Source organism: Carassius gibelio, chromosome A12, assembly GCF_023724105.1.
Source record: "Carassius gibelio isolate Cgi1373 ecotype wild population from Czech Republic chromosome A12, carGib1.2-hapl.c, whole genome shotgun sequence".
Lineage (NCBI taxonomy): Eukaryota > Metazoa > Chordata > Actinopteri > Cypriniformes > Cyprinidae > Carassius > Carassius gibelio.
Window position 1 is genome coordinate 9,336,609 of NC_068382.1, and position 27,779 is coordinate 9,364,387.

At 36.8% G+C, this 27,779-nt stretch overlaps 1 protein-coding gene across 2 annotated transcripts; it reads right to left on the reverse strand.

Moving 5' to 3' along the window:
• Nucleotides 1-327: 327 nt before the first annotated feature.
• On the reverse strand, nucleotides 328-27,779 carry si:dkey-191m6.4 (rho GTPase-activating protein 22). 2 transcript variants are annotated; one of them, XM_052612224.1, is made up of 10 exons: nucleotides 27,557-27,779; nucleotides 22,219-22,418; nucleotides 20,492-20,579; nucleotides 12,017-12,139; nucleotides 6,948-7,155; nucleotides 6,737-6,869; nucleotides 5,322-5,395; nucleotides 5,116-5,237; nucleotides 3,447-4,290; nucleotides 328-2,152 (listed from the first exon to the last, which is right to left on the reverse strand). In XM_052612224.1, the coding sequence occupies exons 1-10, from the start codon at nucleotides 27,597-27,599 to the stop codon at nucleotides 1,930-1,932; spliced, it is 2,058 nt and encodes a 685-aa protein (XP_052468184.1). In that variant the 5' UTR covers nucleotides 27,600-27,779; the 3' UTR covers nucleotides 328-1,929. The 2 variants fall into 2 exon arrangements, with proteins under 2 accessions (XP_052468184.1, XP_052468185.1); XM_052612225.1 differs by lacking the exons at nucleotides 20,492-20,579; nucleotides 22,219-22,418; nucleotides 27,557-27,779 and adding an exon at nucleotides 15,146-15,609.

Consider the following 27,779-nt stretch of genomic DNA (forward strand, 5'->3'; position numbering starts at 1 on the left):
TGGTACAAAACTTGGTAAGGTTTTGGCGTTAGGCTTTTTGTCTAATTCAAAAATGGCCGCACTGGAAATTTCATCTAGTGGAAACTTTTGGTACTTCATACACAATGCACTTTAAAAAAAAAAAAAAAAAAAAAAAAAAAATATATATATATATATATATATATATATATATATATATATATATATATATATTAGCCTCAAATTTGGAACTTATTGTTTAGATTTGTGCAGTTTTACACACAAAACGCATTTTGGAAAATATTAAAACTTAACTTCAGCAATTATCTGCCAAATGACTTTAAAAAGAGACCAAACTTAAGTCTGTGCTCCAAAACATTGAAGATTTTTAGTCCATTTTATTTAGTCTCATTTCACAAGAGGTACATTCCTTTCCATTTGTTTAATTTATAAGTCCTTTATGAACAACCACACACCACCACAGTGACACTTGGTAACATTTCAACACAGCACAAAGTCTAATCGTCATGTATGACCACAGTATAATAGTCTAATCATGATGTATAACATCTTCACATACTCTAAATATGCATTAAAATCTATTGTAAAGGCTGTTGTTCTAGTAAAATCCAAATAATATCCAAACGGATTGATAACTGAAACGTGTTGAGCAGCAAGAAGCAGTTTGCTTGAGGGCACAGTGGTGATGTCCAGTTTCTGGGTCTCTTCTTCTTGAGATCGAACCTGAAACATTCATATCAGCAGCCTGGAAAGTTAACCGGCCATCATGCTAATATATAATATATGACCTACTATGCAGTCGGAAAACAGTTCAGAAAATGAGCTGAGTCTACAAAATCTATGACCGTTTTTGACCACTCACTTTAAGAAACATCCACAGAGCATTTCTAGTATTTCTATACACTAAAACAGTGTAAAATAAATATATAAAATTCAATCAATTGACAAAGTCACATTTCAATCCTTTTTTTTTTTTTTTTGTGGCAAAGCCGGTCACTTTGACGGTGCCGAAATACCACTAAATATGCAAGAAAACCGTTTCAATGACAAGATTTCAATGCCAAGTCAGAAAAGCTTGCATGACATTTTTCAGTGAGTGAGACCTCGATAAATTCACTTTCCCACTTTATTTGTAAACTGACATGTTTTTGTAGGGCAGTGGTCTGCTTTGAAGGGACCGTTCACCCAATTTACTCCCCATCAAAATCTAGTTTGTTTCTTCGTCAGATTTGCCGAACACAAAAGCTAAAACAAATCTAGTGTTAATATGTTTTCAACTTTGAACCTTTTTCCCAGTTTCTTCCCCTGGAGGATTATAGACTAGTACTTTTTCCAGAAGACACTATTTGAAGTTGAAAACATCTTGATGGATTTGTTCTAGGTTTTGTCTTCTCCAGAGGTCTGGATTATTGTGATGTTTTTATCAGCTGTTTAGACTCTCATTCTGACGGCACCCATTCACTGCAGAGCATCCATTGGTGAGACACTGATGCAATGCTACATTTCTCCAAATCTGATGAAGATACAAACTCATCTACATCTTGGATGATTTAAGGGTGAGCAAGTTTTACTTTGGGGTGAACTCTTCCACGTTAACACGCTGAAGCCAGTGAATCTGCTCTAATTTTCATTCTTCCATGATATAATTTTAACCGATTTAAAGACCAGTTTCAGACGTTCTGTTTGTTTCTGTGTCACCTAAAGCTGAAACTTCTTTGAAAGTAAAAGCTGTAAATCGACGTGTAAAATGGCTTTAATATATGCTACATTGCTGAAACGGTGAGTATCTCCTCGAAAATAGTAACTGGTACACATTGGAAGGCCTTTAACTAGTTGTATTTTAGGACTGATTTGATGAACACCATTCATCAAATTTGTCCACGTGGTTTCTGGAGATGCCTGAGTGCTCTGGTCCATTTGGAGACTTTGGGTGCGTTCATTTGTCTTGCATTAAATGTCACTGGTACGGCTTCCGAGAGCCAGATCCCCCAGCGTAGAGAAGAAGTCTTCCATCTCTTTCTCCAGGAGGCGATTGCGGTTTTCTGCGTCCTCACGGGCCCGTTCAGAGTTTCTCAGTTTGATCTCAAGCATTCGTTTCTTTTTCCTCTCCTGTTCCATCTCTTGCTGGAGTCTCTCCATCTGCGCACACAGAGCTGAACTGGACTCTTCCAGCCTGCAGAGATGAACACAGGTGTGTGAGAGGACCATACAGACATCACCCAGCACTCTTACGTCAGGGATGCTCGGGGAACGCAGCTTGAGACACACCAAAAATATTAACAATATATGAAATATTGAAATATATTAAAATCTGTTTTGTTTTGCTTGTAAAGACAGGTCAGATTATTTTATGCTAATAATTGTGAAACATTTTATTTGTAAAACTAACATCATTCTTGTAGTGGATAAAAGAAGAAGAAAAAAACGTTATTAACAGGATTTTCCTTTTTTTTTTTTTTTTTTTTTTTTTTGGTTTAATAGAAAACCCCAAAAATATTCCAAAAATAATTTTGAAAAATAAAAAGTACTAGATTTTTGATATTTCTCACACAGTATATATATATATATATATATATATATATATATATATATATATATATACACACTGTACATTATATTTTATGAATATTATTTTGAGGAGCAAAGATTTTAAAACCCCTGACTTATGAACTAAGTTTAGATTTTTTGTAAAAATTGAGATAAAAAAAAAAACTACAAATTACTTCATTAATTAATTTATTGAAGGGATAAAACAATAAAACCCAAAGCCTAATTCATCACCAAAATTGAAAAAGAATTTAATTCTGGGAATAAGTTATTATGGCTTTCTGTGATTTCTCAGAGGACCCATAAGTTATTTAAAAAAAAAAAAACAAGTAATTTTCCATATTATGTATTTATTTATTTTTTAATTATTCAGGCTTTTGGGAGGATTATTTATTTATTTTTTATTTTTTTTAATGAAAATCTCTAAATGTTGTCTTTTCTTTCTCTCACATAATTTAAATGACTATTTATAATGGAAATTATGTTTGTGTGTTTTATAAAAGGGGAACCTTTCAAAGGAATCATATTATTTTGGGGTGCCTCGCTTCAAAATATTTGAAAACCCTTGACATAAATCATTTATACTCCCCCCTTACCTTCTTTCAGATGTTGATCACAAAAGAAGATATTTCGAAGAACGTTGGTAACCAAAACGTTGACGGTAGCCATTGACTTCCAATGGTATGGAAGTGAAAGTTCAATGGCTAGCGTCGAAAGTTTCGTTGCCGGCATTCTTCAAAACATCTTCTTTTGTGAACATCTGAAAGAAACTCTTAATAAATTATTTTTTGTATTTCAAATCTATTTCATGTCTGAGAAACACAAATTTCCCTGACCTATACCCAAAGAAACTTGTCCCATCTAAACAGAGCTTAAATAAAGATGTGATTTTTAAAAGATTAAAAAAGCAGCAGCCTTACTTTTGAATTCTAGATTCGTAAGTCTGTTTCTGCCTCCTCAGCTCTTCCTTCAGGTCTTCCACGACGCTGGCCAGGGACGAAGGGCCCATGTTTGCATCTTCATCTTCATCCACGACTCTAATGACCGGTGCTATGTTTCCATTATCACTGCAGGACGCACTCGCGTGGTCCTCAACAGCGCTGCTGACGTCCTCTTGCTTCTCATCCTCCTCGCTCTGAGCGCTCGCCTCCGTCTGAGGCCCGTCTTCTGTCCCTAACGGCTCGCTCCCAGAGTCTGGGACGGAGGTCTCACACGAGGAGGTGGACCACGGCGTGCTGTCCATACTCAGCACGCTGCCCAGACTCGACGAAGATGTGACGTTGTCGTAGGTAGACAGTCTCTGAGAGGAGCCCGACTCCCTGGAGCGTTCGCCAGACGAGGTGCGACGGTGTCCTCTTAGTGAAGACAGACCGTTCATGAGCCAGTTCCCGCTGGAGGCCGAGGACATGTCCACCGCGGAGCCACTGACTTTGGTGGACGGCGGCCGGGGAGAGGATCCTTTGAAGGTGTACTTCCATCCTGGAAGCGTCTTGGCCTGCTTACTCGGGCTGACGGCCGTCTCTGCCTTTCCCTTGGAGCTGATGGCGGCGTCCGCAGACGAGGCACTGCTGCTGGGAGGGATGTCATTCTTACAGGTCTGCAGATCCTCCTCAGAGATCCAGTCCACCAGGTTGGACTGCTGATGTTGTTGGCTTTGGTCCTTTACCTCCATCTGGTTCTGTGGGGTTTCTGAGTCTTTTTCGGCGTACAGGCGATCATGCTTGCTGATGAGTAGCGTCATGAGATGCTGAACAAGCGAGGTGCCTGGAAAACAAACAAACACACACACACACACACACACACACACACACACACACACACACACACACACACACACACACACACACACACACACACACACAAATGCACATTTCAGATGATCAAAAAACACAGTTTATATCCTAGATTTATTTATTTTTTTAATCCAAAGAGAAGCCTCCAAATTTGTAAACATAAATGCATAAAATAATTCGTATATTTAAATGTGCAAATAATATCACTGTATCTAAAATAAATAAGGGGCAATAAATTAACACTAATACATAAAACATGAGCTACTTCTGGATATAAATGTGACCCTGGAGCACAAAAGCAGTCTTAAGTCTCTGGGGTGTAATATTTGTAGCAAAAGCCAAAAATACATTGTACATTGATTTTTCTTTCATGCCAAAAATCATTAGGATATTCACTACAGATTATGTTCCATAAAGATATTCAGAAAATGTCCTACCGTAAATACATCCAAACTTAATTTTGTTTAGTAATATGCATTGCTAAGGACTTCATGTAGACATCTTTAAATGCATTTTACTGAATATTTAGATTTTTTTGCACCCTCAGATTCCAGATTTTCAAATAGTTGCATCTCAAACCATACATCAATGGAAAGATTATTTATTCAGTTTTTAGATGATGTATAAATCTCAGTTTCTCATAACCCTTATGCTTCAGATTCAAAGTTTAATGCTCAAATATAGTGGTGCGTAGATTATAATTGCATTATGTCACAAATGTAGGCTGTTTTATCCACACCTGGTGCAACCATGTTTCACATAGTAATGAGTTGGACATTGGATAATAAGTGCTTACCTTCCATGATAGCTACAGGATCTTCCATCTTTGGACGGAGGATGTTTGGTCCAAACACGGTGGCTAAGTTCTGAACACCCATTTTGTTTTCATTCGAGTGAGACTGCACCTCATCCAGAAATCTGCAAAGATGTGGTTCACTTTAGGCACCGAAGCATGAAAACCACTGACAAAAAATGTGTCTGAAATGATTATGTTGGACGTACTTGCATATATATTTCAGAAGGTTGTAATTGGCGGCTGGAAGGGTCGTCACTAGCTTCCCTAATTCTTGTATTCCCTGTGGAAACATGAAATCATTGAAGCGATTGAAGCATTTTACATTTATAAGAAAGTCAGTCTTTTCTAAGGAATCTGAAACACATTATGTGCATAAAGTAAATTTAGGAATCCAGATTAGACTTGGGCTTGACTCGTGAGCTTGACGCATCATGTCAGCTGTGAGATATGTGGGAGGAATATTGGCTAGCAAACCACATACGGACTGAAACACAAACATACATTTCGACAACACAACTGCTGAAAGATTATGTAGAAACGCCAGCAAACAGACTCTCTAAGGGCAGAGCTTTCGTATGATAATTCATGAAGCTTGTTCCAACACGGCAGCAGGGTTTTTTGGATTCGGTTTTATTGGTTTTCAAAAACTGCAAATGTTCAAAATCTGTTCAACACATCAGATGTGTTATTATTAATATTATCTTCAAGTATTATTTTTTTCTATTTTTGAATTTTGAATATATTATCAGTAGGTTTATGACTATGTATATAGTATATATTTGTATTATCCATATATGTGTGTGTGTGTGTATATACAATATATATATATATATTTTAAATGCTTTTAATTAAAAAAAAGTTTTATTTTTGTAACCCTATGCTAATGCTACTATATATATATATATATATATATATATATATGTATTATTCATTATTCATATATTTCTTCAATATATATATAGAAAAAATACTATAAATATATATATATATATATATATATATATATATATATATATATATATATATATATATATATATACACACACATCACTATATTACAATCAAATCTAATCTATTCTTGACACACTATATATTGTTGGAAAGGTCTAAGACTCCCAAATATATATTTTACCAATATTTTTTGTAAAAAATTATTTAGGAAAAGTAATAGATTAATTTATGACAAGAGTGCACCCTCAGAAATCTACATTATCACAGGAGTTCTGACCTTTGTTTAAAAAATAGACTTCCTCGTTGCCTTTTCTTCGATCACATTTTAGAAATCATCAGAAATTATATATCAACTGAAAACGTGAAATCTCTAAATTTATCCTTTAAAACATTTTAAAATCAGACATTGCATTACCATGAAAATGGTACATCAATATCATGTTACAAAATGTTTTCAGTCATGAATTATAAAAATGTAGGTTTTTATCATGCACATTCATCTCTATCTTCAGAAACGTGAGTGACAGTCAAGGGGTTAATTAACAAGGGTGCAATGACCTCGTTTCAATGACCATTTGTTGAAAAAGTAGACACATGTAAGTGTTTTCAAATGCATCTAAGGTTTGTTCCTTTAGTTTTTCTTCTCTACACTGCCTGTATGTTCACAAACCTCCTCCTCGTCCCTGGCCAGGATCTGAGCACACGTGAGGAAGTCCTCGTACTTGCAGAAGGGAACGACGGGTTCGGGCAGCTCCCTGAGATACAGCTTCAGCAGGGAAGCCACGGTGTGGACATCAGTGTTACTAGAAATGACAGTCATAGGGTTAGTACGAACCGCTGAGGGTTCACTGGTTGCTCGTCTGTGCTCAGAGTAGTCGAACCTGTCAAACTGAGGTTTATCTCCACAGTCAAAGGCCTCCTGGAGCTCCTTCACAAGGTTTGCTTGTCCCGGCATCCGGAATAGACCTTCTTCATCGAGACCCTGTTCCCTGATGAAGTCCACACACTGCTCCACTAAGAGAGGGGCGAGACGGGGACCAAACTTCCTTTCATACTGTACCGTGTCCTCCAAACGCTGCCCAAATATTCCTGTAGAGATGAAGCAGTTCATTTTTTAAAAACGTCAGATTCTTAAATCAGTCAAAACACACAGCATCCTTGCAAAGTGTACTACGACTATTGTATTTTGATTTATACTATGGTACTAAATCAATACCATAGTGATACCAGGGTATTTACTGTACACTCCATAAAGAAAGGTTCCATAAAGAACATTCATAGAATCATTCCATTGCACAAAAGGTTTTTTCTAATAGGAAACACATTCTTTAGAATAATAAAATGGTCTTCACACTATGAAAAAGTGGATATTTTAAGAAATGCTACACTGTACAAAATGTTATTTTTAGTGGAAAATGGTTTCTAGATTATATCTATATATATGAAAAATTAATTAGCAAAAACAGATAAACAACATTTGGGTTATGTTGATTGGGTTAAAAAAATAACTAAAAATTACTTAATTTAACACAATAAGACAATAAAAACATGATTATATATATATATATGTGAAAATTTAACAAAACGAGTTATATATAGGCCTATATTAGGGGTAGGGCTGTAGTACTCGAGTCCGGTCTTGGACTCGAGTCCGGACTCGAGACATTTTTCTGTCGTCTCGGACTTGTCTCGGACTCGTTGAATTTGCACTCGGACTTGTCTCGGACTTGGCCATTGGACTCGCCAAGTCTTCTAGTTGGTCTCGACCGAGTCCAGCAAAAAAATAAAATAAAAAATGTCTCCTTCAATACAAAACCACATTTGCATGATGTCGCGACTGAAAACGTGTGGAAAACGCTAGGCGCGCCGCTCTCCTTATTTCCAAAGCACTCTGTAGCCTGCACTCTACGCTCGCGCTCCAGTGGCGTCTGCTGTTGCTGGGCAACCATGACCCGCTCTCCATGATGACGCAGAAGTTTCAGCAAAGAATAAATGGATTTCCAAAACTTAAAATCACTTGCAGTAGCTCTGCTAATAGATTCATTTAAAAAATGGCTATCCTTGTACAACTGTTTCTCCATCTTGCCTTAGCTTTCAGTATTGTTCCAGGAAAGGATGTGCATGACCAGTGGTGCACTTACTGCGACCTGAAAAGTTTAGATGTTTCTAATTTAATTTTCTACCTGTTAGATTGTATTTTATTTACGTCTACACCTAGATAGCCTTTTTTTAATCAATAAACGCGTATTAATGTATAGCCTTATGCAACAATGACATATGTAAATTTTAAAAACTTTATATATTACATTACATATTTACATTTTCATGTAACAGCCAGTATTTGTATCTGTAAAAATCAAAAATTTTTCCTATCTGCATTCGGATACAACGTCGTACAGTTACTTGATAAGACTGTTATGACTTTTTATATATTTTTTCGTAGTTATCTCTGAACAAGTATGTCGTGTTAAACTGAAATAATTATTAATTTCTAAAATAATATTTATCATGCAAGCACGTTTAGTGATCATTTGAACACGACTGAATCCATTCAATGCACACATTCTCATTACGCAGAACACTTTAAGCGAGTCTTAATGTTAATGAACTTCACTAAACAGATGTGTGTGTTCCGCGCAAACCAGCAAAAGGTAAAGATGCAAACATGTAGGACAAGTACACAATGTATCCGTATCGAAGCTGATTATTAGCCTACTCCTGATTTGGTTTTTGAGAGACTGAGACGTGCAACGCGTCTGTTTGATTGGTGAGCGCGCTGTGCTTATTCCATTCATTCGTATCATATGGTAGCCTAAGCTTTCAATATTTGCCTTTTAAATATATACAAATAATATAACGTGTAGCTATGATGTATTATTATAGGTAAAATTACTCTTGCAACGCTCTGATTTCTGAGAGATAAACAGAGAGGCGACAACAATGCGGTGTTTGATTTGCGCTCTTTTCACTCATAAAGTTTACATTCATTCACTTCTGGCGCTGATGCCCTGGCTCACCTGTTATCTAGCAAACACCAGACTGTGTCAGCTTCAGCCGAGTATTCAGGCAGAATTATTCCTTGAGCGTTATTCGTTTTTTAAGCCATTATCCTTGCCATTCCGAATAAGATATTCGGCTTCAGGCACAACCCTAATTATTACATTACATATTTTATTTTTACATGCAACATAGATAAGGTCATATAGTAACAGCTACACGCAATATTGTAATTCTAAAATTCACGTCGTACTTGCAAACACTTTGTATGCTTTATGGTTAATGCATGCTGGAGTAGTCGATTGTTTCCGACAGTGCTCGACTAGTCTATGCAAGCACAATCACAGTATGACAAAAAAATTGATGTATTTATGTGCGCATGCCCAGTAGAGCCAAACGTATCCATTCTAGCCTTGCTGCGCGCATTTGTCATATCCCGAGCTTTGCGTGTGCCAATTAGGCATAGTCATATACATTTTTGACCACAGATATAATGTCAACAAAAAATAAAGTACATAAAAATTATTTGACCTTACAGTTCCAAACTTTGTTCTTTTATCCAAGTTTAGCTCCCTGGTAGTACTCATTACCAGGGCCCCAAAGGAAGAGAGGGCCCTTGAAAAGTATGAATCTGAAATATATATTTTTTACCTGGATATTTTCATGGGTGGGGGCCATGGGGGCCCATCAGGACTGCCTATGCATAGGGCCCAGGATCTTGTTTAACACCCCTGTTAGCTTTAACCCTAATTATACAAACTTGAACCTAATCAAGCTCTTACTAGACACACTAATCTTCCAGCTGTGTTTTAAGGCCAGTTGGAGCTAAACTTTTCAGGACATTGGCCATCCAGGATGTAGTTTGGAGACCCCTGTCCTACAGAGTTGTTACTTTGCACATGCTTTTTGATCATTACAAATAATAATGTAAAATGATTTTCTTAGAATAGGAGATATGCTTTCTCTCGCATCACAAACATTATCAGTAGTTAAGTATGTGGTCTTGAAGAGGACCCTTTTTCCTTTCATTTGGACTCGGTCTTGGACTTGGACTCGAAACTTTTGGACTTGGACTTGACTTGGACTCGAACCTCTTTGGACTCGGTCTTGACTCGGTCTCGAATAGTCCTGGACTTGGACTTGACTTGGACTCGGCAAAGCCGGACTTGACTACAGCTCTAATTAGGGGTGTAACGATACGCGTATTCGTATTGAACCGTTCGGTACTAGGCTTTCGATTTGGTACGCGGTACGCATTATAACGGTTCGTTGGACTAATTAATTATATTTGAAAAAAAAAAAAGAACTATAATGATATGCGTTCAACAAGGTAGCCCAATAACACAAACGACGTAACAGGCAACGCCCCTGACAGCCCCGAAGAAGAAAAAAACACCAACTTATAGTTATAGGTTTATGTTAGGCTACTCAGTCAGGCGCTGAAGGCTCGTTGCAAAATAGCCAATGTGTTTAACAGACCAGAAATAGAAGATCCTCCAATAACCAATGGTATGTCGCATCTGCTACATGACAATAGGGTACATAAGTGGGAATACAAAAAAAAAAAAAAACACCAGCGGGAATACTTCAAACATGTCAACTCATTTACGCCGATATTACCTTATTGTGTCAGTATCTGGGAAAAGACGAAAAAAAGGAGAAATATACACGCAACAAACTATACCCGTTGCATTTAGACAGACATTTCCAACTGATTCAAACAGGGCAAAAGACATCACCGCGGCGAATGGTACATTTACGTTATAGCCGCGGATATGAGACCTTACTTTTTACCATTCATTCTGTCATCACCATTATAGCTTACAGGGAATCCAAAGTGCACCCAAACACCAGACCTGTTGGTTATTGTAGGATCTTCTATTTCTGGTCTGTTAAATGCATTAGACATTTTGCAACGAGCCTTCAGCGCGTGCTGAGTGAGCGAGCGCCTCAGGGACCGTTCACATATCATGCCTAAAATGAGTGGAAAACGCTAGTCGCGCCGCTTTCTCCTCCTTTCCATAGCTACATATATTCAATGATATTTTACATAATATTTACTCGAAACTCAGTAGTAAAGTATTTTTATTATATATTTTGTTATATACATAATTTTTTATTAAACATAGCACATGCAGAATGCTCTTCAAAGTCCAAACATCATACTTGAATAAATAGTGCGCTAGTAAAGTTACTCTGTTGTCAGTAATCACGTCGTTTTCACCTGGCTGTAACGTAACTTTTTTCTCCAAAGGACATCGGCGGGAAGATTCGCACTTACAGTGGACTTCGAAGTGTTTCAAAGAACATGAAGTACAAAGAAACATACTCTTTCCATTGATGTCCAGTCAGCGCATCCTGTTCATCCGGGTTCTCGCAGGTCGTTTGTGGTAGAAACCCGCGCTAACTATTGAGCCGTTTGAACTACTAACGTCCAGAAGACCAGAACGTTTTAATGTGGTTATAGTCCTTAAAACTTGTGTTAGGTTTAATAATATCGATCCAAATGTAATTTAAAAGCACAGTCTTTAAAAATCCAGTTAATTGAATCTTCTTCTTGGCGTCAGACACTTGGAAACGTTCCCGCTGGTTTCCAGACCACGATTAGAAAATCTCTCTTTGGTGTTGTTGCACGTCTAAACAATACTTCAGCACGTCCTTCAGGCTTTTATTGTGCTAGCTGCTAATGGAAGTGGAGACACATGGCCACATAGTCTATAACTGAGAGCTGAGAACTTGCTTTACATTACTTGTTAGAACTTTCTATTAATAACATGACTGTAATTGAATCTCTGGATAGTGAGACATACTCTGCTCAGTGGTATATTTGTGAGCTTAGACCAGTGGTGATATCATGTGAACATGAATGAAACATCCATCAACCCAGAGAAGGTTTTACTAGCTGTGAGGTATGTGCAGGGTTTTATGTGTGGCTTAATTTTGTGGTTTGTACCTCCTCCAAACGGAGCCCATATGACCCGTCTGATGGCCTTCACCCAGTCGTCCACGTCACTCTGTGAGTTGGCCATAAGTAGAAAGGACTCATGGCTCATCGCAGCTTTGTCTTTCTCACCGGCTGAGAGAGAAAACAAGAGAGGGTATTACTTTAATACCACTACATCACTGTTTATTACTCAAAAGATTCATGTATTCCTTCATATCTGGTACTTGGAAGGGTTTCATTTGAAATCAATTCTGAACTATTTGTTTATTGCAACAAAGTTGAACATTGCTGTTATTGCATGCAAATAAGAAAATGACCACCGATGCAAGAGCTGCTAGCTTTCTGCGGTTGCTTTTTGGATCAAATGAACAGCACCAGTTTTTCCCCAAGATGGATTTAGATACAGTTTGTAATTATGTTTGTGGAAATGTGAATTTCTTTCACATGCATTTCTTGTCATTGTTTAACAACAGTAAAGAGTTTAGGTTGAAATAAAAAAGGGAAGAGTATTTTGCTTTAAGGTGGTTTAACCGGTTGTGATTTAGTTTTGAAACACTTTCAGGAACCTTTTCATGGGAACTTGTTTCTGCCAATGAATAAAAAAAAAAAAAACAAAAATTTAATTAATAAGAAATATAATTGCAACTTTTATCTCATAATTGAGATCCATTGTGAGTTATAAAGTCAGAACTGTTGATATATAAACTTGCGATATAAACACAATTTTGTAATTATATATAAACTTTAAAAACTTGTAATTTTAAATCTCTCAGCAAGTCTGGCTTCTAATTGCAAGTTACGCAAAGAATGCAATTGTCAGTTATAAAGTCAGATTCATGAGATATTTTTGTAAAGCGACCGTAGGTGTTGGAAAGTCGCTATATATATTTAAAACATATGATTTATTATTATTATTATTATATAAACTCACAATTGTAAGAAAATATCAGAATTGTTAGCTGTCTTTTTTTCTTCTGTACTGGAATTTCAATTCCAAGATTATGTCTCACAATTCGGAGAAAAATTGCTGGAAATAAACTCAAGAAAAAAAGTAGAGTCTATGTCTTGCAATTCTTACTTTATTTCTTGGAGTTATGATTTTATATCCCATAATTATGACAATATAACTTGCAATTGTGAGTTTGTATCTCATAGTTACGAGAAAAATCTGAATTTTGAAATAAAAAGTCACAATTATCTTTTAATTCTTTCATTTTTTCATTGTTTTTTTCTGTGGTAGAAGCAGGCTTCAATACCTTTTATATAGTTTATTTATATGGACATGTTGATATGCATCTCTTGTAAATGTAAATGTCATCATGTGTCACTGAAATATTAGTCAGTTTTAGTATCAAACTGGTTCAGTCCATTTCGTAATCATTGACATGAGCTGTTGAACCTCACAAATCATATGTGACCCTGGACCACAAAACCTTAAGTGTCAGTCAATTTTTTGAAATTGAGATTTATACATCATAAATAAGCTTCAACTGATGTGTGGTTTATTAGGATCGGACAATATTTGGCCTAGATACAACTATTTTAAAATCTGGAATCTGAGGGTGCAAAAAAATCGATATACTGAGAAATATTTTCCAAATAATGTTCTTAGCAATGCATATTACTAATCAGAAATTAAGTTTTGATATATTTACGGTAGGAAATTTACAAAATGTGTTCATGGAACATAATCTTTACTTAATTCCCTAATGATTTTTGAGGTAAAAGAAAAATGAATAATTTTGACCCATACAATGTTTTTTTTTTGGCTACTGCTAAAAATCTACCCCAAGACTGGTTTTGTGCTCCAGGGTCACATATTTATTTAAAACAGACCTAGAAAGAGCCAATAAAGACACTTCCCATTTCCCATTGGTTTTGTAAAAGGAAAGGATATAAAAAAGAGAAATCTCCGCAATGGCTTCAGTGTAGAGCTTCTCAGTGATAAAGGAAAAGTGAGAAGCCAATACTGTGCCGGCCAGATAAAATAACTAGAGAAATAAGTCGTGAGTAGATAAATGTTCACAGCAGTGTAGACTGAATGGAATAAAACAAGTACTGATGCAATTAAGATAAATAAGAGCGTCAGACCCAGCGGTGCGTCTGAGGCTAATGCTCTCACACAGAGTAGAAGCTGACTTGAAAGCATAATGAGGAACCCTCATTTCTCACCATGGTGTGGCATTTTGTTAGTATTCGTGTCTCTTTAGGAAGTGTCAAACACTATGAGAAAATAAACAGGCTGGAGGTAAAGCCTTCATGAGAACATCCACAACTGTTACACTTCTTCAGAGAAGTGTATGTATGTACTGTACATGTGGAAATTGACAATAAAGCAGACTTGAGACTTGAGAGACTATATCTCCATTATTGCTATCTGACTGAATTATTTTTCTCAGTTCAAACAGTAAACTTCCCGAATATGTATCTGCAATCTTGGGGCCCTTCAGCATTCACCATTCCTAACATTGAATTTTCTGTGTATATATATATATATATATATATATATATATATATATATATATATATATATATATATATATATATATATATATATATATATATATATATATATATATATATATATTATAAGCTATATTTCTGCTTTTCCCTAAGAGCCATATATTGTGTATTTTCATTCAGTCTGTCTGTTGTTTTTGTTCAGACCAATGTTTATCATTTTATAAGACCTGTTTATGTCAAATCATGTTTTATTTGAACTGAAAAATTGTTTAAATAATTTAATAATTTCCAATTTTTTTATTTATTTAAATGTTTTATTGGATTGCGGGTATATGTACACCCAGTTACAAAAGTACTGACGAGTTAACAAGGTTTTATTATTTATTTGTTCTTTTGAACATCTGAAAATTACATGCAGAAGGGTGTAGATTTCGGATGTCATCTTGATTTATATCCATATTAAAAATAAAAATCCCTAAGAAAATGAATATTGGATAAGCATTATTGAACAAACTATTCTGTACAACAATAAACCACCATAACCCAGCATTTCTAGCCCTTTGTAATTTTTTTATTGGCTCCAACAACACCAATAACAGTTTTCTGATTGTTTTAAAGAAAATTCTAGGAAATTTGTGTTACTTTAATTTCTACATGCATAAACAAAGGAATTACCTTGTGGTAGTGGTGTTTTGTGCCTCCGTGGCTTACAGCAGCCCTGTCCCATGATGCACTGGAGGGATTGATCAGGAACTAATGTTCTGTCATGTCTCTTACTCCAACAGATTGGCCATGAACCCAAACACAGCACAAGTATTTCCCACACAACACAGAATTCATGCTGCTGATGTCTTTACTTCAAATCATCACTTTTTTAGAAACCAGTCTCCAATAGTTATCAAACATCTCAGAGAAAAAAACCTGGATCACTCTAGTCCATACAGTACATCCTGGAAAACCAGTGAGTAGAAAATACTTCTGATGTCTCAGGTCAGCTCAAGCAGCACCACTTCACTTCTGTTTCTCTCATTCCCACTGACTTCTCACAGTAGACTGACAGAAGGAGAAGGCCTGCTCTGTTAGTCCTCTCTAAACACCTCAGTGCTCTTAAGCAAGCAAACAGCACACCAGATGCATCGATCTCAGAGGACCTGATGCTTGAGGAAATCCTCACCAGCAGAAATCTGACTAAATATCAGAACTCTGGACGCCAGGACTCGGGTCACAATCATGCTCTGTGACTCTATTCTAAATGCCTCAAACACAGAAACATGAAAATCTCCCAATAATGTCAGGCTTTTCCCACTGGATTAGATCCCATTTTTGTATCAGCTCTTCTCATTTATGTCCCTGCTATGAATGTTGCCATTTTTGGATATTTTTGGTTTGTATTTTCTTCACAATATACTACATGGCGTCTTTTAGCCATTAAATCAGTACTTATTTATTTGAAAACCAAACATAAATAACTTTAATACTGTTTGTATTATTTCATGCTAAACCCTTGCTGGACTGAAGCATCTTAGCTTTACCTGATTATCAGACATCATTTAATAGAAAAAATCATGTTGAATGTGAGTATTGAATATTAACATCAGGCTTTTGAGGAATGTAAATGTTTTTTTTTTTTAACTATTTCTCAATATTATTAACTCGTTGTTATCTTTAGTTCACGTCCCAAAATCATTTAAGCTGGCGGTTATTTAGCCTCTTATTAAGAAACCAAAACTAGATCCTAGTGAACTGGCAAATTATAGGCCTATTTCAAATCTTCCATTTATGTCAACATTTTTTGAAACAGTTGTGTATGCTCAATTGAGCTCCTTCCTGCAAAAAAAATTATCTGTGAAAAGAATTTCAGTCAGCTTTCAGGCCCCAACATAACACAGAAACTGCACTTGTTAAAATTGCAAATGACCTGCTTCTTGCGTCAGATCAAGGCTGCATCTCATTTCTAGTCTTACTTGATCTTAGTGCTGCATTCGACACCATAGATCATGACATACTGATATATCGATTACAAAACTATACAGGTATTCGATCGCTACCATTTTGTTTTTTTAAATGGGGAGTCATCATAAAATATGGAGTGCCACAAGGATCTGTCCTAGGTACCCTTTTATTTTCAATATACATGTTGCCCCTTGGTAATATTATTAGAAAATACGGGATTAGTTTACACTGTTATGCTGATGATACTCAGCTATATATCTACACAAGACCAGATGAAACTTCTAAATTAACTAAACTAACAGAGTGTGTTAAAAATTTAAAAGATTGGATGACCAATAATTTTCTCCTATTAAATTCGGATAAGACAGATATTAATTATTTGACCCAAAATCAATACGCATAATTTTGTAGATTACAATTTTCAACTCGACGGATGTACTGTTACTTCCTCTACAGTCAAAAATCTGGGTGTTATATTAGACAGCAACTAGTCTTTTGTAAATCATATTTCCCATGTTATAAAAACTGCATTCTTCCATCTTAGAAACATTGCCAAGCTACGAAACATGTTATCTGTTTCTGATGCAGAAAAGCTAGTTCATGCATTCATGACCTCTAGACTGGACTATTGTAATGCACTTCTAGGTGGTTGTCCTGCTTCGTCAATAAACAAGCTACAGGTCGTCCAAAATACAGCAGCTAGAGTCCTTACCAGGTCAAGAAAATATGATCATATTACCCCAATTTTACAGTCTCTGCACTGGCTACCTATTAAGTTCCGTATCAGTTACAAATTATAATTATTTACCTTTAAGGCCCTAAATGGTTTAGCTCCAGCGTACCTAACTAGCCTTCTACCACGCTACAACCCATCACGCACCCTAAGGTCACAAAACGCTGGACTTTTGGTAGTTCCTAGGATAGCAAAGTCCACTAAAGGAGGTAGAGCTTTCTCACATTTGGCTCCCAAACTCTGGAATAGCCTTCCTGATAATGTTTGGGTTCAGACACACTCTCTCTGTTTAAATCACATCTCTTTTGCCAAGCATTTACATCCTGTGGTAACTAGGATTTACACAAGCTCCAGTCTGGATCCAGAACACCTGAGAAGAGATGATGCTGACCCTCAGAGGACCTCAGATGATGCTGACCCTGAATCAACAAACAGAACTAACATATATTGCTACAAGTGTGACTGTATCATATAATTATTGCTGTTAATATTGTTCATCGTCTGGCTGACTACATCTTGTATAAATTTTTCTGAAAAATCCTGTCATACGCGCACAAACTGATAGTCACCACTTACTGTATAAGCTGCTACTAAATATTGTAGAAATGTAATTTTCTGTAAAGTTGCTTTGTAATTATTTGTATTTGAAAAGCGCTATACAAAAAAAAACTTAAATTGAATTGAATAATCTCTCATCCACCATTGCATTCCAGTTATTTGTTCTGATTACAAAACTAAGCTTTTAAATATCTTCTTAAATATCATCTAAAGTGACAACTGATATTTCTATTATTTTGTGCAAGCAGTTTGTTATTCTGTTATAAAGATCTCATTGATTTACAACCATCAGAATTTAATCTTTTTGGCCATATCAGTATCAAATATTACAAAATTGCATATTTTTGATTGGTTTGTCTCTTTGAATTAAAAAAAAAAAAAAATTCATCCTCACGTATGAGCACTTTATTCTCTCTCTCTCTATATAAATGCTGATGTATAAAAAATGATAAAAAAATTTAATAAAAAATAATTATCTAAAGGCTCAATAAATTTGACTGTCTTTTCTTGTGGCATGCTTTACAGGGTCACATGACCGGCTCTGAACCACTTATGTAATCAGTCCAATGGATGGGCGAGACGTCATAGGTGGGTGAGGTCAGAGACCAGGAAGCTTAAAAGCGCTTGTGGCGAAGCCGGCATTTAGCTTTCTGTCATTCAGCAGTGAGCTGTGTGTTTCAGTCGCTATCTGTTTGTGAGTCTTATTTAGTGTTGTTTTTCCACTGATAAGCTCCATTAAGTCAAAGCTTCAATCAAGAGAATTTTTAGGCAAAAGGTGGAGTGGCACGCCCCCGCTCGGAGTTGGAAGCTATGGGTCTGGCCTCTGAGGGGGCACAGCTCGTAGCTTCCGGTCTCTCAACCAAGGTTGCTGTGACCATCCTCCAATCCAGAGCACCCTTCACGAGGAAACATCTTGAGGTGGAAACCTTTCACCTTCTGGTGCAGAGACCGCCAGCTCGACCCAGTTAACTGCCCGGTTAGTACAGTTCTGGAGTTCCTGCATGCCCTTCTCTCCACAGAGTTGACCCACTTCACCCTGAAGGTCTACGTGGAGGCCATTGTGGCCTATCGCCTCCTTCTCAGTGGCCAGTCAGTGGGCAGACACCCTTTGGTTACACGTTTCCTCCGTGGTGCGCTGAGGCCTCCAGCCAGAAGAAGCTAATGCTAAGCAGTGGATCAGGATGCTATCCTAAAGCCTCGAGTCCTCTGATCTCCCCTCTCTTGGGGGTCAAGACTCACTCCTTCTGAAGTTCGTCCATTGGGTGCGATGTCCCTGATTATTGTCAGGCTCCTGGATCTCCTTCTCTCACTTCAGCTGTGCTCTTCCACACAAGACAGAGATTTGAAAGTCTGGCGGCGTGGGCATAGTCTTTACCAAAGCGTCCTCCGACACAGTTCGAGTTCCTGAAGAGGAACGTCTCAGGTTACGCATGTAACTGCTGTGTCTCGGGGCCATACTTCCCACATCCCTGCTGGTGCTAGCTTCCTGGTCTCTGACGTTACCTGCCTATGACGTCTCGCCCATCCATTGGACTGATCACATACGTGGTTCAGAGCCGGTCACGCTGAAAGGCGTTCCCAAAGTGTCCTCTGAAGCAGTGTCTTGTTCCCTCGAGGAACCATGGTTACATGCGTAACCTGAGACGTTTTTCCTTGATTAGGTTTTTGAGTTTGTGCAGTTGTTAATCAAGTCTTTCCATTCCTTCATTTATCAACAACAGACAAATGCCACACTCATTTTCGAGGCAAAAAACACAAGGGAGCTGTGAAATCTGCTTTGTGTCATGTTTTTGTTTGTTTTGCATGGAAAAGGGTCTTTGTCAGTGAGATTTATTGACTCTTTGCAGCTGAAGCATGCCGGTCAGACGGAGACTGTGGTTAAAGGCTTTTCTCTGGGGAAGAGATGTGTTGACTGGTCTGACTTGAGAAAGTGCTGTTGCGTCTAAGAAACTGCTTCTCATGTCCCATGCTGTGTGTGTTTGGCTTTTTTATTTATTGTGTTTCGTGCATTACTTCAGCTAACACTGAATTCAGTATGTTAATGTTTATGATGGACTTAAGGGGTGAAAAAACATATTCACTGAAGCATCCTGATTCTTTTTTGGATGATTTTTGATTGATCTTCAATAATTCATCAGAATTTTACCTTTAGTATATTACATACCATATGTGCAAAAATATACACACCCCTAATGTGAGTTGCTGTAGGTTACAGGTAAAAAAATAAAGACACCAGAATACACATTAACCAACAATAATTAGATTATTTGTAACCAAGATCTGCACAGATTGTATTTTATTTCTATTCTTATTCTGCGGTTTTGTCATATTGCTGTCTCTGACTTGAGCAGACCAGGGCTGTATTTTCAGAGATAAGAAATTCAATATTTGCCATTTTAATGTGTTGAGCATGTGGAAAAGATAGGATTGGAAAGATTTAGGATTTAGAGAGAAACACTGGGTGGATTTGAAGGGCATTTATAGGTTGACTTAAGTTAGCTGCGTGAGAGGTATGTAATTTACAGCACAGCTGTAATTAGATATTTGGTTTTATTTGCTCTATTGTTAAAAAAAAAATCTCTGGTGGGTTTCACACTCATGTGTTATGTACTTGTCATAAATAAAACAAACAGGCGTTTGGCATAAATCATGTTGGGCCAAATCATCCCCCTGTAATCAGCATATTCTGTAAGGCCTGTTTGATTACCTGACACTCAAAAATAATATATACAGTGTTGCATGCTGGTACGACAGAGATGCTTTGAAGATCTACTCACCTGGAACAATCTCAAAAAGGTGTCGCCCCGGTTCTTCTGGGTTGGCTGTCAGTTCATTCACTTGGCTGCCCTTCAGTAAGATACAGCCCTGCACAGACGAATAGTTAGAAATGCATCACTTAACCTTTATTGACCTATTAAATCAGCCAGACTTAATTACCATGTGCACTTGAATGTAATTGTTTAATCAGCCTCAAGTCTCCTAGTCTTCTGGAAATGTGTAACCATGCATTTTGAGCCTATTATACTAACAAAAGCTTGAACTCTTGAACACATTTTCTAAGTGCCTCCTTCAATTAGATAAACTCTGAACTGAATGAAATCCAGAGATTATTCACCAGGGCTACAGATTGAAAGAAGATTTGGGGTCAGAATTTCCAAGTGCATTTTTTTTCCAGGCAACTGAATCTGTTTAGCAGTGTTCAACATTTTCCTTTTATTGGTTGTTGCTGTTTTTTAAGACTCTTTGAGTGGACTCATAATAATTCAATTATACTTGACTGAAATTATATTTTACAATTCATGGTCGGGGTATAAAAAAAAAGAAAAAAAATTCTAAGGAAAGAAGTTGAGAATGCATAAAATTATTACAAAATTGCTTATTAGAAGTATTTTTACGGTGTATGGTATAATCATACCAGTGATCGATCATTGGTGTCATTTCAAATTATGTCAGTTAAAGTGATGTTGTAATTCTTAATATTTGAAACATTTGAATTTTGAATTTTTAGAATTTTGCCTAGCGACCATCTGCAAGCTGTGATGTCAATATAAATAAAACAAGGACAAAAACTAAGACTTAAATAAAAAATCTGATCCAGCCATATGCATTTGATCCAGAAATGGACTCCGATGATATTTCAATTCATTTTATTGTTACGAATCTTCCAGCCCCAGTTCTCCTTCTGTATGAAGTGATATGCCTTAGATCATGATGTATTGGACATAAGGTCTGCACCACACACCCTGCTCAATACATCCTGGTCTCTGCTGTCTCCTTTCATCTCAGTGTGGGATTTGCTATGAGATTTGCCTACACAACCCTTCCACTTTGAATCCCATTGATTAAAGGCAGGAAAAGTGGGAGGGTTGACATTTTCACACACATCCTGGCCAGCGCAGCATGGGCACAGATTAATGGTGCTTGGATGAATATTGACAGTCTCCTGTGAGGGACGCGGTCCATCACACTCTTCTCAGTCTGTCCGACAAACTTACTGAGGCTGGACTGTATTGATTGCTTAATATGAGAGAGATGGTCAAACACCTGCTAAAAGCAATGTGTATAGGCTTGGATTATAGTGAAAGATGTGAAGCAACTGTTCAGAAATGGAGGAGTTCACACTTCAGTTTTAAAGCACTTTGTCACATGATGCTCTAAGTGCTGTTTATTGACTTTTTGTGTCCCTTTGTTGGAGATCCGTAACACTCGCTTAGAAAGAAGTGGCTTGCAGCTCTCAGTTGTGTATTTTTTTTGGCATTTAAGATCTGAGATGTTTCTCAGCTGCTAGTGAATCTACAGTGTGAAACATACAGCAAACATGTGCATTTATGACACTGCTTGCAAGTTATACGTTTATTCATTTTATAAGACTCTGAATCAATGACACTAATGAGCTGTATTTGTTACTGATTCAAAAATCAGAGTAGTTTAAACCTAAACGTTGGCAGAAGTTTTTCTATTCATAATATGTTAACTGCATGTGCCTTTTGAAAGCTGAATGTACCTGTGGTTTGGTTTCCTCCTCATCCTTGTAGAAGAAGAGATGGTCAGCGCGCAGCACAAACCAGCGCAGCTGCCAGTTCTTCATGATGCTCCTCTGCTTCTTCAGCCAGCCAGACTTCAGCACCCCCTCTTGGAGACTCGGAGAGGTGGGCCGGCATGAGCCATGTGATGCCTCTCCCATCACCATGCTCTTGGACCTGGCTGCAGGCGACGAGAACAGACCGACAGCTCAGTGATCAGGCATCAAGGATGACAAGCACTCACAGCAGCAGAGGGGACGACTGTCATCACTTACTCGTCTTGTGTAAGTGAGCTAGTAAGCTATTGTATGAGTTCAGAAGACTTCATGAGTCATGCCAACCACATTTTAATGAGACATTTATGGTGCCCCTGTGTCTTTCATTCATTGCATAAATTCATGGAAAAAAACATTTCTTAAAAATGACTCTGTGTTCCATGGAGGAAAGAAGCTTCATTAAAAACATGTAGCTCAAAGACAGGTGCGGTGTTTCACCTGCAAAACTAAATAGTCATTAAATTATATTGTTTTTTGTTGTTGTTTTTTAAATACTAATTTGAGTTTTTGTAATTAAGGTGTGTTTTTTATCATTTTTATAAGTCATCTTGTGCCTTGTGCTGTAGACTCAAAATCAATGTGTGGCTTTCAGAGAAAGGGAAGAAATCAATGTGATTTTTTTTTCTTTCTTAATTTTATTATATTATATTATTTTTCACTCTCAATCCGCTGGTGAACTAGACTGCTTCTTAAGTCTCAAATTTTAGTCTGGAAGTAAAAATCCCATTCATTTTATCCCTAGGGAAATTGAGTTTTGAATGATAACTTAAAAATTTGTATCAGTAATTTTTAATTTTAGTATTTCATTTTAATTTCAGGGACCCACTTTATATAAAGTGGCCTTAACTACTATGTACTTACATTTTAATTAATAATTTAGTACAATATACTTATTGTGTACATACATGTTTTTACATTGTACTTATATAAAAAAAAAACTACATGTAATTACATCTGTATTTAATTTCTGTAATTACATTTATAATTACACTTGACCCATACTTTACACCTTAACCCACCCCTAAACTTACCCATACCTCCAACCCTCTCCCTAACCTTACCCCATCCCACCTCAATAGCAGCAAAAGTGTTTTACAATACAATATGAACACAATAAGTACATTGTACCTATTTTTTTATGTAAGTACATAGTAGTTAAGGCCACCTATTATAAAGTGGGACCTATTTCAGTTTTAATTTTAGAACATCAAGTCGAAATAGACTAAAAAATGAGAAATGCTGCTTTGGTAATTAGCTGAAATATTGATTTCAAGTTACTAAACATATATATATATATATATATATATATTTGATTTAGACTTAAATATCTCATCTATAAGGTTCTTTGTTTGCTTCGTGTTCAACAGAATATGAAGACTGATCCTCTCTGCTCTGTAGCTGTTACTCTCTGGTAAATGTATCTGGGATTCTCCTGTATCACTTTCCCAAAGGGAGTGAGTTCTCTTACTCTAATAGGATCTCCAGAGTGTGATTTAGTCAGAGGATCACTGGATATAGAAACCAGTGCAGTTTGCCATTTCACGTAGTTAAGACAGAAGTGTCTGTTCAGCCATGCACAGCACATAGAGTATCATTTAACAAAATCAGAAGATACTACCCTGTATCTGTTTCTTAATGGAAGTATTTTATAATTCGGCTGATCTGACACAGGCACATACACAAGCTGTGTTTCTTAAAGGCTTAAGACTGGACTACTATATGAATAATCTGTGTCACCATTGATCATTTATAGGAGTCTGTGCAGCACACACAAAGTCATCTTATGCCTCCGGGCTGTAGACTCGAAATCAATGTGTGTGTGGCTTTCAGAGAAAGAGAAGAAATCAATGTGCTTTTTTCTCATTTATATTATTATATTATATTACTTTTCACTCCCAATCCACTTGTGAACTGGACAACGGACTGCTCCTTAAGTCTCTAATTCAAATATGGATCCTAAAGTATATTGTTTTCTATTATTCTGAATAATAAGCCGTTAAAGACAGACCTAAAGCGAACTACGAAGTTGCAAATCAAAGGAATATGCTTTTGTTTTATAATTATCACATTTAACAGCACAACTCCTGGTGAAAAACCACATTACCCATGATTCTGCAAAGAGATCTCCACCAATCAGAGAATTACAAATCTTCAGTATTACTCCCATTAAGCATTGAACAAAGAGTCAGTTTCCTAATGCTTGCACATGACTTATAACTCTTTAACAAGCAAACAAAACAAATAAAAAACTGGACGGGCACTGTTGCATTCTATTACAGTCTATTTGCATTCAGTCTGTCGTCTCCACTAGAATGAAAGGGTCAGTACAGATGTGGAGCGATTGAGTCGGGCTCTTAGAGAGACAAATGTGTGATGGCCGCTGGGTCTGTCTCCAGTAATGTCTGGTCCTCATCAGAGCTGAGGCTTCTTGATTACATTAGCTGTGTGTGTATGGGTGTGGTGGCTTCAGTAGCCCTGCTCTGTCTAATGGAGACGGCGGTCCGCATCAGTTAAACAAGGGGCATCTGTGTGTCTTGCTTGATATGTTTATGATACAGACAGAACAGACGTCCATGTTCAGAATCTTGACTGGTTAAACTGGCAACATAAGGTCAAGTTATTTATTTTTCATTGGGTCAGGTTAAAAAATATAGATGTGAGTCATTACCCGACTTTTAAAAAATTGCATGAATGCATTTTATTTTTTTTTCAATGCTTCGTATTTTTCTAGTTTATAAGTTCCTCCAATATATATATCTATTTTTAGGCACTATTTTCTTTTTGAGAATATAATGCAGACTTTTTAATGTGTTTGTGGAGCCCATGACAGAATGTTTTCCCTGCGCTCTGGTTTACACGAGTGTTTCGTGCCAGTCAGTTTTGAGTGCGTTCAGTGCTGAAGTCAAATCTCTCTACACCATGATTCATACCTTCCCACTTTGTTATGGGCGTTACTAGGATGTGGTCACCAAATCTGCCTGTTTTGGCACAGGCGGGATCAACTCTTGAGAATAGTCGCCTCTAAAGTTGCAATTAAAATATAGTGGAAAGAATGTATTCAAGTTGTGATGACAGAGACCGTACTGAAGCCATGTTTGTGTAGCGTTTAAGTTTGGCATCTTAAACTCCACCGCTGGTTAAGATTAGCAACTGCAAGAAACAACCTTCTCAGTTATCAAACTTTTAATGACCTAAACCCCAAATCAGTGCTATTTTAGTATCAATGAGATACTACAGTTTTTATAAATGTTTTGAATATTTTATTTCCCCCGGTTTTTATTTTTAATTTAGCATTTGTTTTAATACAATATATATATATACATGACATGTAATCTTCTGATAGAATGCATCTAAAAAAGTGCATTTTAATTACAGTAAACTAAAATATAATTAATATAAGATGATTGGTTATTAATGGAAGTGATAATTGCATATATTTGTTATAAATATGAACCACCATTAAAACAAAAATGGCGTGCATTCAATGGATTAAAAGTCACAGTATGAAGACACTTTATAACGTTAAAGAGATTTCTATTGCAAATAAATGCTATTACTCTGGACTTTTTATTCATCAAAGAATCCTGAAAAGTTAAATGCATCACCGTTTCCACAAAAATATGAAGCGGCACTGTTTTAGGAGTTTTATTATTATTATGTATATATGATATTATGTCTGTACAGATTTTATTAATTTTGTTTTTGTTTTAGTTATTCTAGAACATCAAGTGAAACTTAATAAAAATAAGAAGTGTTGCAGAAATAAGTTATGAGATTTTTTACTAATTTATTTTATGGATAAAATAGTTTTGTTATCTTATTTATATAATGGTTTTAATAGTTTTAGTTAACTATAATAGCCATATAATAAATATAAAGGCAATCCCCCCCCCTCTCTCTCTCTATGGTGATACAAAAATATTATGTGAGATATTATGTTTTTTCCGCCTAAATTAAATAATTGGTTTTATTTTGTTAAAAGACAAGCACATTATATATAGAAAATCTCTATACTGTATGTACAAATTATATATATATATAACTAAAACCATGTACACATTCAATGCAAGCTCAATACAAATCACTTTGGATAAAAGCATCTGCATAAATATAATAAGTCAAATATAATAAGTCAACTGGTCGTTATCACAAAACAAACCCCTTCAGGGTGATGCAAGACCCTGATGCAAAGCAGAGACGTCTTGAATTGTTTATTTTTGTGATAATGACCCATTGACTGTACATTATTCGGCATATCACACAGCTTTTAACCAAGTAAGTGCATAAATGATTTGGAATATTAATCTGAACATGAAAGTGGAAGAATAAATGTTTATGTTCCCAGGGTCAGCGATCAGTATACAGCTTGATGCTGTTTATACAATAAACCTAGATGCAGGATGCTGTGAGAGAAATCAAGTATTCCAGAGCCGTGTAAATAAATGCATGGCTGGTGCTTTAACATCTTCTCCCAGCAGATGCTTGATGTTCAGCAGGTAGCATTCGACGGTGGGGGATGGGACGTGGCTTGAGAGAACATAAAGGGCTAAATCACTCAGTCTTTTACATGCATTGAGCTTTGCTTATTAACACAGTGTCATCCATCAGGTTGATGCATGATGAATGCAGCCCTGTGCTTCAGATCTTCACATCTCACTCAAGCCTGTGCTGTGTGCTGCTGATGAATGATGATCGGTGCTCTGTGGGCGTGTGTGTGTGTGTGTGTGTAAGCCTCAGCGTGCTGCGGATGATAGTGGAATGTGTGCGCTGATGCTCAGCTGTTGAGGTGTAACATGCATCGACGGACACTCACCGTGCAACGTAACACGACGAACTACTGAGTGCATTTACTCATTTACTGTAGCAGATGCTTTTGAATCTGAATCTTTATGATGTAGACTGTTGAAAAATCATGTAAGGCAGCTATTTAATAGTCAACGAGCGATACGGGTATTTATTTCTAAATATGGACATCTATTATTGCAAGTATAATGCTGATGTGTAATATAAGGGGAATGCAATTTATTTACAACAACTGAGATGTAAATATACATATACATTCGTATATATCAATGAAAAGCTGGCTAAATATTGGCAGATTTATTAGCCTAGTCAAATGCAATATGTCACAAAAAGATATATCTCCATTTTTCTGGTACAGATATCGCTCGGTGGTATAATCAGGAGCAGCCGTGATAAGCAGAGATGCTGTGAGATGAAGCATCCCTGAGAGCCGACAGATGGAATACAAACTGTACTGTACCTCTCCTGGTCTGTCTGATCTTTGGACTCAGCATTGCTGCCATCGATGCTGGGCTTCGCTTCCTCTGCTCTGCATATTCCTCCTCCTCAGATCTTCTCTCGGCACATTCTCCCTCTTCCTCTCCTCCTCGCTCGCTCCTCTCTTTGCTGCTAGCTCGCTGACCTCATGTTGCAGGCACAGGCTGGATGGGGCTGGGGGAGGGATTCCTCACTCACACACACAC

Bases quoted from the DNA above. Each gene is read 5' to 3' on its own strand.
- si:dkey-191m6.4 (XM_052612224.1), bottom strand. From the start codon at position 27,599: ATGGCAGCAATGCTGAGTCCAAAGATCAGACAGACCAGGAGAG. The intron at 12,140-20,491 runs GTGAGTAGATCT...TTTCTCTCTCAG, and splicing joins CCTTTTTGAGATTGTTCCAG to CCGGTGAGAAAGACAAAGCT. The intron at 2,153-3,446 runs GTAAGGCTGCTG...TCATCTCTGCAG, and splicing joins TACGAATCTAGAATTCAAAA to GCTGGAAGAGTCCAGTTCAG.